At 49.4% G+C, this 18,030-nt stretch overlaps 1 protein-coding gene across 2 annotated transcripts in view; it reads right to left on the bottom strand.

Annotated features, from left to right (window-relative positions):
• The window catches only part of grid2 (glutamate receptor, ionotropic, delta 2), a 377,520-nt gene that overhangs the window by 109,396 nt on the left and 250,094 nt on the right, over positions 1 to 18,030 (bottom strand). For both annotated transcript variants that reach the window (XR_004761248.1, XM_035379838.1), the window contains exons 7-8: positions 16,062 to 16,223; positions 13,677 to 13,796 (exon numbers count right to left, since the gene is read on the bottom strand). Coding sequence is in view for 1 of the 2 variants with exons in the window: in XM_035379838.1 (XP_035235729.1) it covers positions 13,677 to 13,796; positions 16,062 to 16,223 (282 nt within the window). In the remaining variant the exon portion in view is untranslated. The remainder of the gene's footprint in view (positions 1 to 13,676; positions 13,797 to 16,061; positions 16,224 to 18,030) is intronic.

The following is an 18,030-nucleotide window of genomic DNA, read 5'->3' as shown; positions in this document are numbered from 1 at the left end:
CCAGAAAGGCGGTTGAAACAGTTTGGGGGAAAAGAATGTTGCTGGGATGAGAGAGGAACGTGTGTTTATTGCTTATCGTTTATTTATCACTGCATCGTTTATCGTTTCAGTTGATGATTAGTACTAGATGAGAGAACCATAAGCCTCTTAGGGGTTCTTTATTCCACTCAACAGCACAAGCGGCAGGTAGCTGCTGTAGTGTCTCTCTGTTCGTGTGCTTTCCTAGTGTGAATAATTAAAACCAAAAAAACATGTGTGGGTGGCGTGTGAAATCGGGGGGATGGGGTGGGGTCGGGGTGGGTTGGGGTCAGGGGGGGTCAGGGGGGACAGGGCAGGTAACGGTAACGAAACTGCACCGCGTTTGTGGAAAAGGTCCGGAAGCTTCTGTGAGGAGCCGGAGGAAGCAGAGCACAGAGCACAGAGCACAGAGCATAGAGCACAGAGCGCAGAGCACAGAGCACAGAGCACAGAGCACAGAGCGCAGAGCACAGAGCACAGAGCACAGAGCACAGAGCGCAGAAAGAAGATGGCAGTGGATCGCCTGCTTGTCGACTGAAACTGTACCTCTTAATATTTTAAAACCCGGGGCTGTTAAGTGCTCTTCCTCCGAGATGTTGCGGTGTGCGCTGCCCGTCTCCGTTTCCCCAACACCCTACCCTACCCCGCCCCGAGGGGAACCAAAATCTCCCGCAAGGCCAGCATCCCTGAAATTATTCTGCTGTTTAATTGACCCAAGAGGCAGGTCTTAAGCAGGGCAACCGTTCTCAATATATATAGGAAGCACTCCTACACAGAAAATCTCTCTGCGATGTATGAATAATACATTAACAGAAGAGGAGTATCGGAATATATAACCAAACAGAATACTCGGTATAAATATACCAGGCATAATCAGAGGGATGCCATAGGTGTTAATGTATTTTTGCACGACGCGGTTCATTAACATGCCCGGCCACACGGGGGCGCTGTGTCCCAGGGCTCCGTGCTGGAGTATGTGTGTGTGGGGGGGGGGGGGGGAGCGGTCTACTGGTGTTGCGCACGTTTGGCCTCATTGGAAAAACTGGCCCCTGGGGTGCATGTCGGAGCCCCTTCCACCGGAGAACAGGGAGAGCAGCGACGTCCCTTTGAAGAATTCTGCTCCGGGAGATTCCTTACACCCTTCACTGACTGTCTGAGATGAAATACCACTTCAAAATGGAACCCCCCCCAATACCCCCCCCCCCACCCCTCCTCTTTCCCGCACAGAGCACACACTATTCTCAAACGCCGCAGCACTTCTGCGTTTGTCGTGTTCTGCAACATCTCGTGAAAGGCGATACGTCGGAGGAGTCCGTCATGGCGCGCAAGGGAGGAAGGGCGGGAAGGGCTGGAGAAGCTCCGCCCATACGTCTCCCCGGCGACGGCGGCGGTGGTGGTGGCGGCCGTGCGGTGGAACGATGCGAGAAAAATGCGGGGAAAGAGACCGTCAATGGAGAGGAGGAGGACACCCTGGGAACAGGAGACGCACTGATCCGCGAGGCGGGGGGGGGGGAGCGAGGCGAGGCGTGGGAACAGGAAGGTGTAATCCTGGTTTTACACGCCGTAATGGGGGGGGGGGGGGGGTATGAGAAAACGGGCAGCGGCGGGGGAGGGAACGGTTGTGGTGGGCTTGTGGATCTCGTGATGCTTGAGGGGTGGGGAGGGGTGGGGGGGAGGGTTGCCCGATGAGATCTGTCTCACTGTCATGATCACCTTAGCGCATGACGCTCCCCACGCAGCTACAACTGGCCAATGAGTGACAGCATCCATTTCTCTCAGATTACGCAACCATGGAAACCCACTCAGGAAAACGCCATTACCCAGATCCGCCTCGTGCCGTTTTGCGCCGAGACGGAATACCAAACGCCGCTTTACTGTTTCTCCCAAAGCAGGCCGAGAGCGCTGTCAGCATAACTCCAAACTGTTGATTTGAACAAAACCATTTCTCAAAGGCAAAGCGTCCAGGCATCCCTCGGCCACTAGGTGGCGACGTTAATTATCGCCACACAACTGACGTGGGAGCTCTCTAAACAGAACCGCCTTCCACTATGTGCGGTTTTGGCCAAAAGCGAGTATATGCACACCGATAAAACTAAAAACAAAGATCGATAAATAAAAATAGACCCCGCGCCCGACGCAGATGCCCGACTGCGCTGGCCAGCCTCTCGCAGGGCGCTGAGTAACCCCCCCCCCCCCCCCACAACAGTTATTTCTTCTGGTTCCACTGGCCAACATGTACAAACAAAAAAAAAAAACATCATAAATAAATGAATAGGTCAAAAATAAATAAATAAAATTGGAAATAAAAAATAAAAAAAGAACAAAATGCTTGAGAGTGTTCGCCGGAGCGGAGCCACTGAAACGACCCGGCAGGACAGAATGAGTTTCGACCGGCGGCCGGGTCTGAACACGCGAAAGCTTTCATCCTGCACGAGGGGGACTGGAGAAATGCATCACCCGCTTTCATCCTGCACGAGGGGGACTAGAGAAATGCATCACCCGCTTTCATCCTGCACGAGGGGGACTAGAGAAATGCATCACCCGCTTTCATCCTGCACGAGGGGGACTGGAGAAATGCATCACCCGCTTTCATCCTGCACGAGGGGGACTGGAGAAATGCATCACCCGCTTTCATCCTGCACGAGGGGGACTAGAGAAACGCATCACCCGCTTTCATCCTGCACGAGGGGGACTAGAGAAATGCATCACCCGCTTTCATCCTGCACGAGGGGGACTAGAGAAATGCATCACCCGCTTTCATCCTGCACGAGGGGGACTAGAGAAATGCATCACCCGCTTTCATCCTGCACGAGGGGGACTAGAGAAACGCATCACCCGCTTTCATCCTGCACGAGGGGGACTAGAGAAATGCATCACCCGCTTTCATCCTGCACGAGGGGGACTAGAGAAATGCATCACCCGCTTTCATCCTGCACGAGGGGGACTGGAGAAATGCATCACCCGCTTTCATCCTGCACGAGGGGGACTAGAGAAATGCATCACCCGCTTTCATCCTGCACGAGGGGGACTAGAGAAATGCATCACCCGCTTTCATCCTGCACGAGGGGGACTAGAGAAATGCATCACCCGCTTTCTTCCTGCACGAGGGGGACTAGAGAAATGCATCACCCGCTTTCATCCTGCACGAGGGGGACTGGAGAAATGCATCACCCGCTTTCATCCTGCACGAGCGGGACTAGAGAAATGCATCACCCGCTTTCATCCTGCACGAGGGGGACTAGAGAAATGCATCACCCGCTTTCATCCTGCACGAGGGGGACTAGAGAAATGCATCACCCGCTTTCATCCTGCACGAGGGGGACTAGAGAAATGCATCACCCGCTTTCATCCTGCACGAGGGGGACTAGAGAAACGCATCACCCGCTTTCATCCTGCACGAGGGGGACTAGAGAAATGCATCACCCGCTTTCATCCTGCACGAGGGGGACTAGAGAAACGCATCACCCGCTTTCATCCTGCACGAGGGGGACTAGAGAAATGCATCACCCGCTTTCATCCTGCACGAGGGGGACTAGAGAAACGCATCACCCGCTTTCATCCTGCACGAGGGGGACTAGAGAAATGCATCACCCGCTTTCATCCTGCACGAGGGGGACTAGAGAAATGCATCACCCGCTTTCATCCTGCACGAGGGGGACTGGAGAAATGCATCACCCACTGAAACACGGTGGGGGGGGATTCACACGCCTGGGTCTGTGGCTTTTCACAGGCGAACGGGAACATGGGTCTGGCGTATGTAAAACACGGGAGTGTCAGCAGGGTTCAGTGACCCAGGCTAGACTGCGCACCTTCTCGAGATAGATTTAGATTTATGTTCCAACGTTCCCATCATCCCCTCTTTCCCCGCTGTTTGGGGGCGGAGTCATGCACGCCAAGGCTCCAGAAACGATCCCTTACTCACCTGTCTAGCTGAGCGCAGCTCAGAGCAACTTCAATTCCTCTACCCCCTCTGCCTGACCCTGGGTAAACCCTGGCACTCACCTGTGCCAATTTCACAAAGGCCCCCTTTTCTAAATAAACAAGCGAACATTCTCAAGCACCTTTTTTCTTAAATATGATTATTTCGGCTGTTAAGGAAAACAAAATGAAAATCCCATTCCTATTAAATGAATAACTCACATCTAGAGCAATGGATGCTCAAGAGTTCTACAAAACATACGGTGCACATAAACGAGGAACTGCTTTCGTGACGGTTTTCCTTGCAGTGTTAAAGTGTGCACTTTGCAGAAACTGAAGTAAATTAATTCCACAAATGCAAAAACATTTCCTGGGGGAGGAATCACAAACCACCCTTGGTAAATGGACTGCATTTATATAGTGCTTTTATCCAAAGCACTTTACAATTGATGCCTCTCATTCACCAGAGCAGTTAGGGGTTAGGTGTCTTGCTCAAGGACACTTCGACACGCCCAGGGCGGGGTTTGAACCGGCAACCCTCCGACTGCCAGACAATCGCTCTTACCTACTGAGCTATGTTGCCCCTTCCCATCACACGCAAACACTGTTTTAGGCAAACATTTTTCATACCTTTAAACTTACGAATTCAACGCTCTTTAAACAGTCTCGGTCCGAAATGACATCCGTGGTCTATCTCTTTGCTGCACCTGTAAACGTACTAACAGTTATTCTACCTAAACAGGAAGGAACCATTTTTTCTTCTGAAATGCTGCTTCTTTTGAACTGCTAACCACTCTAAGCAGGCATATTTCCATATTCCAGTACCCACAATGTCTGCCTCCTGATATTTCACCAACGGGGCCAAACTGTGTTGCGAATAATGACCAAAAACACTTTAAAAAGTAGCACCGTATGAAACTGTATGATTCTATTTCGTACTCACAGCAATTATCTTCACAAATCTGTGCGGATGAACACCACGTAAATCGCTTGCATAGTAATAACAACGAAACCTCGCCAGCTTAAGGTTACTAAATGCGCTTTTTTTTTATAGGACGAAACATTCTTTATAAAGTTTGCAGTACCAGAGAAGGCAAACTGATTTTTTTTTTTTTAACCAGCTCGTATGTGGGGCTGTGTGGAGGGAAAGCGTGCGTGTGAAGTATGGCTCTCCAGATTTACAGCACGTGTGCACCCGGGCTGCACTGACAGCACTGAGTCGGAGGTCACTCAGCCCACGATGCTCCAAACATCATGGAGCTCGGTGAACGTACGACAAAAGAAATTTAGAAACAACGCTCAAGTGTCTTTCTCTGCAATTGCAGACTAATGGAGAGTTCTTGAACGTGTCAAAATACCCATTTTTCAGTTTTGTAATTACCCAGAACATTGCATTCAATAGCCAATCACTGTTTCAACAAGTATTCCGAATATTAATTTTAAAAATATTTTTTCCCAGTTGGAGCACAGCCCAGCGGATGTGCCTTTTGGCATCCATAACAGGAAAAGAGTTAATGAGTCAATCCCATCGATATCTGATTGCTAGCAGTGATTTATCATTTTCCTTGGACCTAAAATATGTCTTGGCTTTTTTTTTTAAATGGTTATTTAATGTGGATGTGAATCTTACTGGTCCAAATCATCTAAATAATAACAAATATCACTTCTCCTTGAACAGCTGTCTGGAGCATTCGTTTTGGCCCCAGGTACATTGAGCCACACACACGTGTGGCATACGCTTAAATGCAAAAGTATTGGGACGAGACACAATTTTTGCTGTTTTTGGTTCTGTGGTCCAAGACTTTGGATTTGAAATGAAACAGTGACTATGAGGTTATAGTGCAGACTACCGGCTTTAATTTAATCCCATATTGGAAGAACCGTGTAAGGTTTTCAGCCCGATATTTAAATAATGTGGTGGAGCACAGAGCCAAAACAACAAAAGATTGTGTTCCTGTCCACATACCTCACCCGCCTTGCAGATTTCTTTTTCATGTACATCTAGAATGGCTAACGGAGATATTTATGGTGAGATTAAATAAAAGATAATTCAGCTGTGTACGTGTAAGGTGATAGTCAAAGGAAAACGAATGGAAAAAAAAACAGGAGTTTCCAAAAAAATGGAGTTCAAAAGATTATTGCGAGATACAGAGAAAATTGGACTCCTAACAACCGTACAAGAACAGGCTGACCACCGAAACTATCAGCATCACAAAGACAGCACTTAAAGATTTTATCTTTAAGAAAAAATCAAGCTCCTCTCTAGCTTCAGATGTGAAGAAATCCACGGGTGCCTCTGTCAATTCTTCCAGTGTGAGAAGACAACTCAATGTTAAGTGAAGATTTGATATTGTACTTAGTTGTGGAGGTTTTTGTGTAATTTCGTGTTAAGCATATGTTTGCTACGTCATTTGGTAGCCCTGAAAAATAAAAATAAATAACCTGACTGTTTTCACTAGAAAGTAAATAAAACAAAGGATTTTATACTGTATATATACTGTACAATGTTAGATTTACATTATGGTGCCCTGAAATGGGGGGGGGGGGGGGAGATGCACAAATAGCTGTAATCTCTATATGGTGAAACCGAAACGGATAACAATACCGTTTCATAAAAGCTGAGAATCTGCACTTTAACCAAGTATGAACTGCTCGACTACAAATCTAAAACTGCGGAGTCAAATCAAGGAAAAAAAAAGCCTCTGTTCCAAACATCATGGAGCTCATACTGCATGTGTGATGTGTGAGCGTGTGTGTGTGTTACTGTACATCCAAGGACTGACCTTACTTGTAAGATTAATGAGGTGGATTATGAGCGAAATACTGCAAAGGCAAGGTGTGAGCCTTCAGACGAGCCTTAAGACGCCATAACATTACGTTCCTCTAAATAATTAAGTGCTCTGATGTGACTCCACTGAATAAAACACAGAGAACTCCACAAAGGGAACGTCGTCTCCAGCTGCGTGAAAGCCGCTTCCAAGCGCTCGTCTGGGAAGCTTTCTGATATTTATTTATAGTGTTTGCCTTTTGTTTGTCGGGCGATATCTTCAGAAATATCGCGCTGAGTTCTGCTGTCTTCGGGGTCCCAGAGGGGAATTGCTGAATCTGTCTGACTCTGGGTGAACCACAGAGTGGGGGGATTTTGGGGGGGGGGGAGGAGAGAGGGTTTTCATTCCAAGCACTGTTGGATTTTGGCGAGCAGGGTATCCCACGTTCTCTACAGGCAAGGGAGATTTGACTGCTTACTGTAGCAGCCTATAGCGGCTTGCGTCTCACAGACCGCTGAGATGACAGCCAATAATAACCCACGTAACATGATTTATACTGTAACCTAGGTACCAAAACACCTGGCTTTCACAAAGCATCACTCCAGCTCAAAGCTTTGACGTCCGATTCTGAAAAAAATAAATAAATAAATAAATAAAACAACAAACAAAACTTGCCAATTTATCCCCAGTCATTGTCTACTCTGATAAAGAGGCCAATGCGTGGAAGTGTAAATGACCGGTACATGATAAACCACTGCACCACCGAGTATCATAATCCTGAGGTGGAAGCTTCAGAAAACAGACAGACACACTTCCCTCCCTTATGCTCTGGCTGCCTTGCAGACCGACTTCCAAAAATGAGCCCAAGAGCCAGAGAGAGCTGTTGGGTACAGGGGGCGACATGGGACAAAAAAGGCAAGGCCATAGTCCCGCCAGTAACACGGCTGCTTTTTCTCCTGTGCCTCTGTCCAGTCTCCCTCATCCCCCCCCCCCACCCCCCCCGGCTGCTTTTAACAACATTTTAATAACATCTGTGTCACATCCACCGAAGAAAAATGTCTTCCTGACCCCAAAGAAAATTGACAGTAGTCTGTAGCTGAAAATGAAGTGCGCGAGACGTTTAACAGGTGGGAGCTCTGCTGGGAGTTGTCTGGGAGAAGTGCTAAGAGAGGCTCTGAAGCAGGACAAATCAATGAGTCTCTCTCCCTCTCTCTCCCCCCCCGCCTTCCCTAAAGGCAAAAAGATAGCTTCTATAAAAGAACATCCGAATCTACCTAATGGAATGGAAAATTGGGGGGAAATGGGGATCTTTACCCCCCCCTGGGGGCGGGGGGGGGGGGGGGGGGGGGGGGGGTCTCCTTTCCGCCGACTGGCTTTCACGTATTTAACAGACTCTTACAACCTTCACTTGGAGCGGCGCGGGGAAACATTTATGCGCTACATTTATTTAAAAAGGGTTCCTGTGACACCGCGTTCTCCAGACGACAATTAAATCCGGGGAGGAAAAAGGCTCTTTGGCCCAGTGGAGCCACTTCTGCCATTCTGTCCCAGCATCCATCCATCCATCCATCCATCCCTCTCTCTCTCTCTCCCCTCACGCCGTCCGTCCTCCACGCACAGGCAAAACGGAGCCTTTTATTCACACCTCACAGCACCCCCTCCGTCTCCCACACGTCCAAAAGCTCACGGATGATGAGAGGACTTGACTACACACAGGCTGACTGAGCCTCTGCTGGCTCCTCACCTCCAGGGTCATCCCCAGATACATGTCTGCCTGAAGCTCCATTCTGTATAACATGTCCCCCTCTCAAGCTCAATACTGAGGCCTAGGCACTGTCACCAGCTCCACACTGGGCCCTATATTTATATATATCTCCAGCTCCACAATGGGCCCGATACATATCTCCACCTCTGCGTCAAGGCCCCCCCAGTCTATATTCAGATCCCCACACTGAGGTCCACGTCTACCTCCAGCTGCACACTGAGGCCCATCTCTATGTTAAGCTTCACACAGAGGCCCATGTCCATATTCAGCTCCACAAAAAATTAAAAAAAAAAAAAAAAAAAAATCAATGTCCACCTCCACACTGAGGCCCACGTCCATATTCAGCTGCACAAGAAGGCCTACCATCAGCATCCACCTCCACACTAAGGCCCGTGTCTATACTGAGCTCCACAATGAGGCCAATATCAACCTCCACCTCCACCTCCACACGGTGGCCCGCGTCTATAATGAGCTCTGCACCGAGGCAAAGCTTCGATTTCCCCTATTCACACAGAGTAACGCACCTCACCACAGTACTGAATGACCCTGCCTATCAGTCCCCGCTACATCCAAAATGCTGGATTATCCGACATCACTTGGACGACAATGCATTAATTCTCCCCGCTGCATAAAACATTTCAGCCGACAATGCCGGCACAATGAGGACGCGGGGGAAGGTCCCCAAAAAGGACAAAATCACTTTCGAATGAAAGGGACCGTAGCCTCCTTTCAAATTCCCTTAGCCCACATTTTTACCCAGCCTTTCATGATGAAGAGTCCCGGCAGAGCTGAGCTCCACTTCGAGAGCAAATCCGAAAGCACTTTTTTTTTTTTTTTTTTTTTGGAGAAAAGGGGCGACCCGAACGTCGGATATCTCACGATTCCGGCGAACGGGACGTCCGGGGAAAGTGACTGATGTCAGAAATTCGGCTGAGGAGATAAGGAACTGCTTCGAATGCCAGACTCTGAAGAACGGGGTTTAAACATCGCACCCCCGGACAATGCCGCACCCGTCGCCGACAAAACGGACTTAAATGGAGAAATTTATGAAATATGTATTTTTAAAAATGATTTTTTATCAAGTTTATGTTTAATAACTCTGCATATTTTTTAAATGTCTCAAAAATGTTTTACTGTATATGTTCGACATTTTAAGCTACTGCGCTTATTTTTCATCGTACACGGTTAACTTTACTGTTCCTGTCTGACGTGTGTCCTGTCCCGAATGTGTTGGATACGTGGGTTCATGACCAAATCCCAGCCTTTGATCCCACGCAAAGGCCACCCACCGCTGTACCCAGCTGTGCAGCAAGGACTGACCTTTACTGCGTCTCTCATTCCATCCCAAGGCCCGCCCCCTCTTTGAAGGCTGACCAATCGCGGGGCCACGGGGCTCGCCAGTCCTCGTGGCACGGTCCCGCTCATTAAAACCTAATTAATATCCTGTTTGCACCTGCGGCAAATTAGCTCAGACCCTGAGGTAATTAATAGAGGTCTTTCGACGGTTCGCCAAGCAATCCCAAAGTAGAGAGTGGTGTCCTCTACCCGGTTCAGTGAAGCTTTTAAATTGTTGATGTATAGAGAAGCAAACGGCATGTCGCCACAGAAATTAATGGACTGGAAAACTAATTCTTGCATGGTGGTAATAATTATTATGATAGATTATTCCGGACCATTATCATGAATTTGGATGTTTGTGTGCGTGGGTATGCGCTTGTGTGTACACATATGGGTACCCGTGTGTGTGTGTGTGTGTGTGTACACATATGGGTACCCGTGTGTGTGTGTGTGTGTGTGTGCGTGTGTGCGCTTGTGTGTTGTACACATATGGGTACCCGTGTGTGTGTGTGTGTGTGTGCGCTTGTGTATACACATATGGGTACCCGTGTGTGTGTGCGCTTGTGTGTACACATATGGGTACCCGTGTGTGTGCGTGTGTGTGCGCGTGTGTGTACCCATGTGTGTGTGTGTGTGTGTGCGCTTGTGTGTACCCGTGTGTGTGTGAGCGTGCGTGCGTGCGTGCGTGCGTGCATGCATGCGTGCGTGTGTGTGAGTATGCACATATGGGTAATCATGTGTGTGTGTGTGTGTATGTGAGTACACACATATGGGTACCCTTGTGTGTGTGTGTGTGTGTGTGTGTGTGTGTGTCAGCAAAAGGAGAAAAGCAGGGCCTATCGAGCGGACGAGCTGAGGTCACCGCTGTGTCAATTATTCTAACAGCCGGTGCCAGGGAATGAATGTAAGAACAAAGGCATGCAAATTCAGCTCCACAGAAAATGAAAGAAATACAAATGGCCATAATTATATGCATGTAAAAGTCTCCCCGACCTCACGCCCCAGGGCAAAACTGAAATAACCTGAAATGGACCTCAGAGGAAAAACAAACGGATTTAAAATGATATCGCGCGCACAGAGCTCGTCCTCAGACACGCAGGGGACCGCGGTGGAGAGGGAACCTCGCGCTGAATGCAAGGTGAGGGACCGTTTCCCCCCCCCGCGCGCGCGCGACACGTCCAAACAGGATGAAGCTGATCAATCCAGCACGGGGGCTCCACTGAATCACACACTTCAACCCCATCGATCACGATCGCCCACCAGCCCCGCCCACCCGCCCTCCACACGCCCAGCGCCTGCTTAAAATCCGAAAGTGCGCGACGGGAACGCTTTCAGCCGAGCTGATTAATGCAGCCAGTCATATGAACAGATCATTTGTTTTTTGAGTTTCGCTTTTTTTTTAGCTTGTTGTATCCTGACACGGGGACAGGGCGGGTCAATAGCTTTTAAGGCCCAAGAAAAATCGAATTCCCGCGTTTCAGTTTCCCCCAACTGACTGACTGACGGACTGTACGTACGTCGCCTCCCCCCCTCTCACCGCCAACGCCCATCGAAGAGGCTTTCAAGCGGTCCGTTGAGCGAGAGAGCTCAGCGTTTCCACGCAATGTTCTTATTATCACGGCTGCTGCGGCGGTACTCACAATGCCACTCACAGTGTGTTTCCACGGGAGCCGGTTGTCATTTTTATTTACGCTCCACCGTATACCAAGATTTGTGTCCCTGAATACTCCCGCAAGAAGGCTAGTGAAGGTTGATCGCTAGAAGCATTTTAAAACCAACAGCCAGTAGCATAAAACTAATTTGACAAAATAAAATAAAAAATACATTTTTTTTGTTCATGCCAATTAAGTGCGGAACAAACAGTAATATATTGTATACATCATAAGATTTGAGTTCATTCACAGCAGGACACCTTGGTTTAAATGGGTTAATATTGAGTTATTTTTCAAGAAATGGGATACTGAGGCCGACACATATCGTAGAAATAAATCATTTTACAAAGAAAAATACTCATCAACTGATCCCCAACAGGTCATAAACTGGAACTGAAAAAATGAAAATTTCAGTCTGGCAAATCAATATCATCCTCTGCATACGGTTTCACACGGTCATCGGCCAACAGTCAAGCCCGCCACCAGTTGCTCGGCTAACTAACTAGCGTGTTATCAGAGCAGAGCTACGTATTTAGCTATGCTGTCCTTTAACGGCAATAAAAGTTACTGTGGGTGAGATGGCACTTACATAGCCTAATGGTCGGGCACTTATTCAGAACTAAACAATAAAATTTATGACAGAGTGTGTTTGAGTGCGTACTGAGGGAAACATAAGAACCGCTTTCCACGAGCCACTGGGATGTGTAGTTACGGTACTGGGGCAGTGGCATAATAAGTATTTAATTCTTTCAGAAGTAATTATCTGCTCTGATTAGGGAATGCGGGCTAATGTAATTACTTTGTACTTAAAGATTAATTTCATCTTTGGAAGCATGGTGTGTTATGTTTGTCTAAGGCCATTATCCCTAATGAGATCTGACAATTTAATTTGTAATCTGCAGCGAAGCCCCTCCGGAGGAGTCTTCACAGGCTGATGTAGTGTTAGTTATCGAGAGAGCGACCAACGCACTCCCCTTACGTCAAGAGTTCAAGGGGAGGGGCTTCGCTCTTACCCACAATCCTCAGTGTGCGACCCGGAGCTGTCCCGAGTGCTCTTGGGTAACCGGGAAGTTCCTCTTTGAAAACCGCCGAGATCTGCAGCAGATCTCACGTTCACGACTTAAACCGCAGGTGAAGGCTTCCCCTATTCCGCTCCGCGCGCATCGAAGTCCTAAAACACGCGGTTTAGCGGCTAATCGGTCCACCATTCTGACGGGAAGGCGCGAAAACGAATTTAAAAAACGAAACCCGAGCGAGTGCGAATTCACACGCGCGTATAAATAAAGTAATTAACGGCAAATGAGATGCCGCAGAATAGATGAATTATCGCGCTGTGCTCGGGGGAGCCTGTCCTGAGATACCGCTCCCCTCGACTGTTGACCAAAATAAGATAAATAAGCAAAGCGGAGGAGAGCAGAGCAGTGCACGCTGACGCACCGCGTCGCTCTCAGAGGGAGGGTGATGGAATTCATTAGGCAGCTATGATTATCAATTAGAGGCGTTTCAGGTCGTAAATTAGCATAATTGCAGTCCATGCACGATGCAGGAGCCTGAGAGGAAGATCTCTGCAGCGTTCGGACAGTGAATTAGGTGCCAAAAGCTCCCACTGTGGTGATAAATAGAAGCTGGAAATAACATGTTTCCTGGATCAACAAATATTTCTAGGCAAAAAAAAAAAAAAAAAACGTGATCAAAAATCAGTGAGCGGATTGCACTGACTAGGCGCACTGATCTCTGATTGCTTAAGAACCAAACTGATAAGATTTGTAATAGGTCTAAGCTACGACCAATGTAGTGTCACAGATTCATCACATAATGAGGCCTAGCCAGAGGGCTTCAGTTTGGTCTCCAAACCACGTAGCAACATAAGTTAGCTGGCTAATAACCTACAGAACGAACGTAGGCTATGTTCAAACTGGGAATATGGCCAAGGACACTGACAAGGTCAATCAAATATTCTTCTCTAAAGTATGCATGTGTTATTATCTTTAAAATGTGCATCGATCTACCAATGGTATTATCAACAGGTTTAATGTCTACTATACATCTGGTTGCCACTGACAGCTAACTTAGCTAGCTAACAGTTAGCTATTGGCGTTGTTTACCGGATAAAAATTACAGCGGCAACCATTACACTAGTGCAGTTTTGAGAAGGCAGTTTCCTGTCTAGTTCTTGTAGAGTTCTGGGGACAGGAAAGAGAAGGAAGAGCCCCTTACCGTGCGGACACCTCGGCCACGGTCCTCCCCGTAATTGGTCCCCAGGATCTCGAAGAAGATGTTGTGGTTGGTTCCGTTGTCGTTGAATTCCAGCAGACTGGTCAGGCCGCTGACTCCTGCCTGTGCCACACAAAGGCTAATTATTAGCATGAAAGCAGTCGATGCCAAAATGTTTGTAGTACAACAATGTTCTATTATATGCATTATATCAATACCTCTGCTTTTGAAAACATAGACCTGGGTTCAAATTAAAAGTTTGGCACTTTTCACTTCCCATGCTTGCTTTTTAATTTTGGCAACCACAGACACACATTCTGAATAAGAAACATAAATAAATAAAAACTTGAAATAATGCCGAAACAAACATCAAATATAGATGTTCCATCTCTTCCGTTTCAGTACCGTGATTTCACTCTGTCCCAAGATTGCATGTTATAAAAAAATACTTCTGCTCTGTCCGTTCGGGGAATTTGTGATGGCAAAAAAAAAAAAAAAAACTGTTGTTTTTTGGACTCAAGAATCTGCTGTTGCTAAGCCCCTTGCAGTGACCTGTGCTCACTTCAGATTAATGGATATCTGGCCATCTCACCCAAGGGAACTCCCAGTTGCTTTAAGTTCTCCAGTCGTGAATCAACTCCCCCTTCCCTGGCGGCGACATCCGCGGAATCTCAAAACAACGAAGATGGTCGCGCTTCTCCTTCAGGCTGGGGGGGGGGGGGGCCACGCTCAGGGAGGGGGGGGGGGATATCAACACACGCGGGGCGATTCGAGGACGCCCCCCCTCCCTCCTTCATCTCCGCTCGACGCGAGGGGCGAGGATGCGAGATTCGGCGAACGGGGCGCATCCATCTCGACGCGGGCCAACTCCGGGGGCCGCCGCTGCCTTCCGTCAGTAAATCAACACCGGCGCTGCCGCCGCCGCGCGGTTTCTAATACCGCCGCCCGGGCGCGGTGAGTAATGGCGGAAGTTAGCGGACGCGCGCCGCGCGGAAGCTAACAGATACGTTACAGGATGCGGATGTCGGCTGACACGGCCCGGCGCATCCGTTAGCGTCCGCGCGCCGTAGCGTAGCCGTCGTCGTAATGGCGAAGCCGCTGATTACAGCCGCTCCCTCACGCTGACTCCCCGCGCGGCGCAGCGACGCTAACGATCGCGGTCACAGGCGACTTCCTGTCCGTCGGCCCGCCGTCGCCGCGGTCCGATCCGAAGCGCCTTATTTCTGCGGGTTTTTTTTTTTCACTTCGCTCAGAGATTTCTAACAGGAGGGGGTGAATTAAAAAGTGGGAATTTATTCTTCCGCAGAGCAAAAACAACTCCTTCACCGCCCCGTCCGCCCCCCCCCCCCCCCCCCCCCCCCCCCCCCCACTGCTTCCGTGCTCAGTGCCGAAGAAACTCTCGTTATGTTGTCCCGTTACAGCAGGCGCAATTAAAACATGTAATTGTGGGGAATGTAATTGGAGCAACGCAAGGCAGAGAGGCGACAGAATTAATTGGGACGGCCCGGTTATGATTCCCGACGTTCTCCCCAAAACAAGTTCACCGGGCTACGGCGCGGGGAAAGGCGGTGAACACCGGCGCGCCCCCCCCGACGAAGCCGCAGAAGGGCGCGCTGCAGGGATGGCGCTCCGGGGAGTGAAATATCAGCCCATTACGCAGTGGGTTTAGGGTGAAATAACAAGGCGTGAGCAGCGTTAGCGTGATCCATGCGCTCTTATTACGTCTTTAAAGAACGTCCCGGCGGTTTTTGGGGAGTCCCAGCGGGGGAGCTGAGCTCCCTGTGCTGCGTCGGGGCGCGGGGGGGGGGGGGGGGGGGGGGCGGGGGGGGTGCAGTTGGGGCGCGCGAACGTTAGTCCAGCTCAACCTTGCCCAGAGCGAGGCCCTCGCCGCTGTCGCTGGGCGCTATGGCAACGCGCCGGGGCGGGCGGGGTGAGAACGGGCGCAGACGGGGCGACGGCAGGTGTGGGGCGAGCGCAGGTACACGCACCGCGGGGAACGAGTGTTCCGCCCCGGCGTCGGACTGCGCCGCTACGCTAATCTGCTCTGCCATCTCTGCAGGCAGGAGACCTCACCTCAGGTTCAGGCAGCGAGGGTATGAGATCATTACACTGGAGTCAGAGGAGTGCCTCTCGCTCTCTCTCTCTCTCTGTCTCTCTCTCTCCCCCAGTCTCTCACACACAAAAATGCACATACATCTCACACACACACACACACACGTACGTGTGCGCATGTCCACACACATCCACACACACACACACACAGAAACACACACACTCTCTCTCTCTCTCACTCTCTCACACACAGAAACACACACACACAACCCCCCCCCCCACACACACACACAGAAACACACACACACTCTCTCTCTCTCACACACACGCTCTTACCTTCTTGATGGTCTCCAGCATGGAGCGCCCGCCCTGCCAGGGCTTGGAGTTCTTGCGGATGCAGGTGAGGCTGGCCATGCTGTGCCACTTCCTGTCTTCCAGCTTCCTGTGGAAGGTGTTCGCCAGCAGCAGCACGGTGTCGTAGATGTAGCGGTTTGTTATCTGATGGGGGGGGGGGGGGGGGGGGGGGGGGGGGCAAAGCCAGAGAAGCGGGTGGGGAGGAGATGTAGCGAACGGAGACAAGAACGAGGGAAGAGAGAGGGAGAGAGTGAAAAATAATGAGATTACTTTAATGAGCAAGGATTTTCACAAGTTCTAAAAATAAATAAATAAGTTGCTAAGAACCTCAGCACCTAAACTGAAACATTCTGCAGGTTACCTGGCGACAAAACCACCTGTGTGATGGCATCGGGCGGCAGGTGACGCCGCGTGGCCGATCGCTCTGCGCAGGGGGGCTGGGGGGGGGGGGGGGGGGGCGCTGCCAGGTGGGCTGTCTGATTATTTGGGCGAACGAGGAGAGCTGGCTGCGATTCTTTGATCAACAGTGGGAGAGAGATTCACACCTGCTACCAGGCATTACACCCAAAACCTCCCACTCACTCTCTCTCTCTCTCTGTGCTCCCTCCTTATCGGCCCCAAATGCTGTTTGCACAAAGGATTCCGCTCCCGCTAGGAGGCACACACACACACACACACACACACACACACACACACACACACACACACACACACACACACACACACACACACACTCCAGTCGTATCAACCCAATATATAAAAAGCTTTACGCCTGCCAGTCACATCCTGTCGGAAAAAAATACCCGGGATCATGTGACACCGGTTTTTTTTTAGTAGACCGCCACCATTAAAAAAAAGATGACTTCCACCATGCTTTGGAGGAGGGGAGGAGGAGGGAGGAGAGGAGGAGGGGGAGGAGGAGGAGGAGGGGAGGAGGAGGGGAGGAGAATGGAAGTTAATTCTGCGCCCGATCGATCGCGCCGCGGTTTAGCCAGCGCATTGTCTCCATTTTAATGAGAATGTAATAAATAGAGTGGAGCGGCCATTAGCTCGGCCCCGCTGTTTATTAACCTGCAGCCGTCCCGCACGCTCAACATCACTGAGCTGGGCGCCGCGCTGCCCCAATCCGGGCCGGGACACAGAGGACAAGGGGGTCAAACGCCCTGACCTCGGACTTCAGAGGATAAAAAGTTAATTAAGGAGTCACCTGCGTATGTGGTGGCTTTGACGCCCAAGCTCATCTGAGAATTGTTCTGCAGTGTTTGTGCGGTAAGATCGCGCTGAATTTCCCTTTCTCCGTTTAATTACTAGCTGCTGTCCAAAGGCCTGGTAAACCAAACGATTATTTGAATATGGAATAAATATTGGCACGCTGTTCACGATAAATCCTGAGATTGGCTTTCTGCATTGCTAAACAAAAAAAAAAATCTTGTTTGAAGATGTTACAGGAAGATATATTCCGCATTCAAGCACCACATTCAATTGTTTGCATATCAAAATAATAGGTGTGTTATATAAACAAACTCTACATAACCCATGACAAATAAATGGGAAAACCCACAGAATTTCAGTCAAAAGCTAATTTTATTCAATTCCATAGCACTCCAATTACCGTTAGTAGGAGACCAATCATGCAGTTTAACTGAATTTAGTCGTATGAGTTATTCTTCACCAAAAACATGGCCAATACAAACTTCAGACATTTCTACTGGATCATACTGCCGTATTAATCTAAACACTTAAACACGCTCACACATGCACACGCACACATGCATGCATACACACACACACGCATGCAAGTACGCACGCACGCACACAAACACACACACACAAACTCTCCTGTCCAAACTGCACCCGCGAAAGCTAAAATATTACACACACACATGCAGGCACACACACACGCACACGCACGCACGCACGCGACCACACACTACAGCAGATCATCACAGGT

This window comes from Anguilla anguilla, chromosome 10 (genome assembly GCF_013347855.1).
Source record: "Anguilla anguilla isolate fAngAng1 chromosome 10, fAngAng1.pri, whole genome shotgun sequence".
Classification (NCBI taxonomy): domain Eukaryota; kingdom Metazoa; phylum Chordata; class Actinopteri; order Anguilliformes; family Anguillidae; genus Anguilla; species Anguilla anguilla.
Note: the sequence above shows the minus strand (reverse complement) of the source record. Positions and strands in the feature narration are given on the sequence as shown.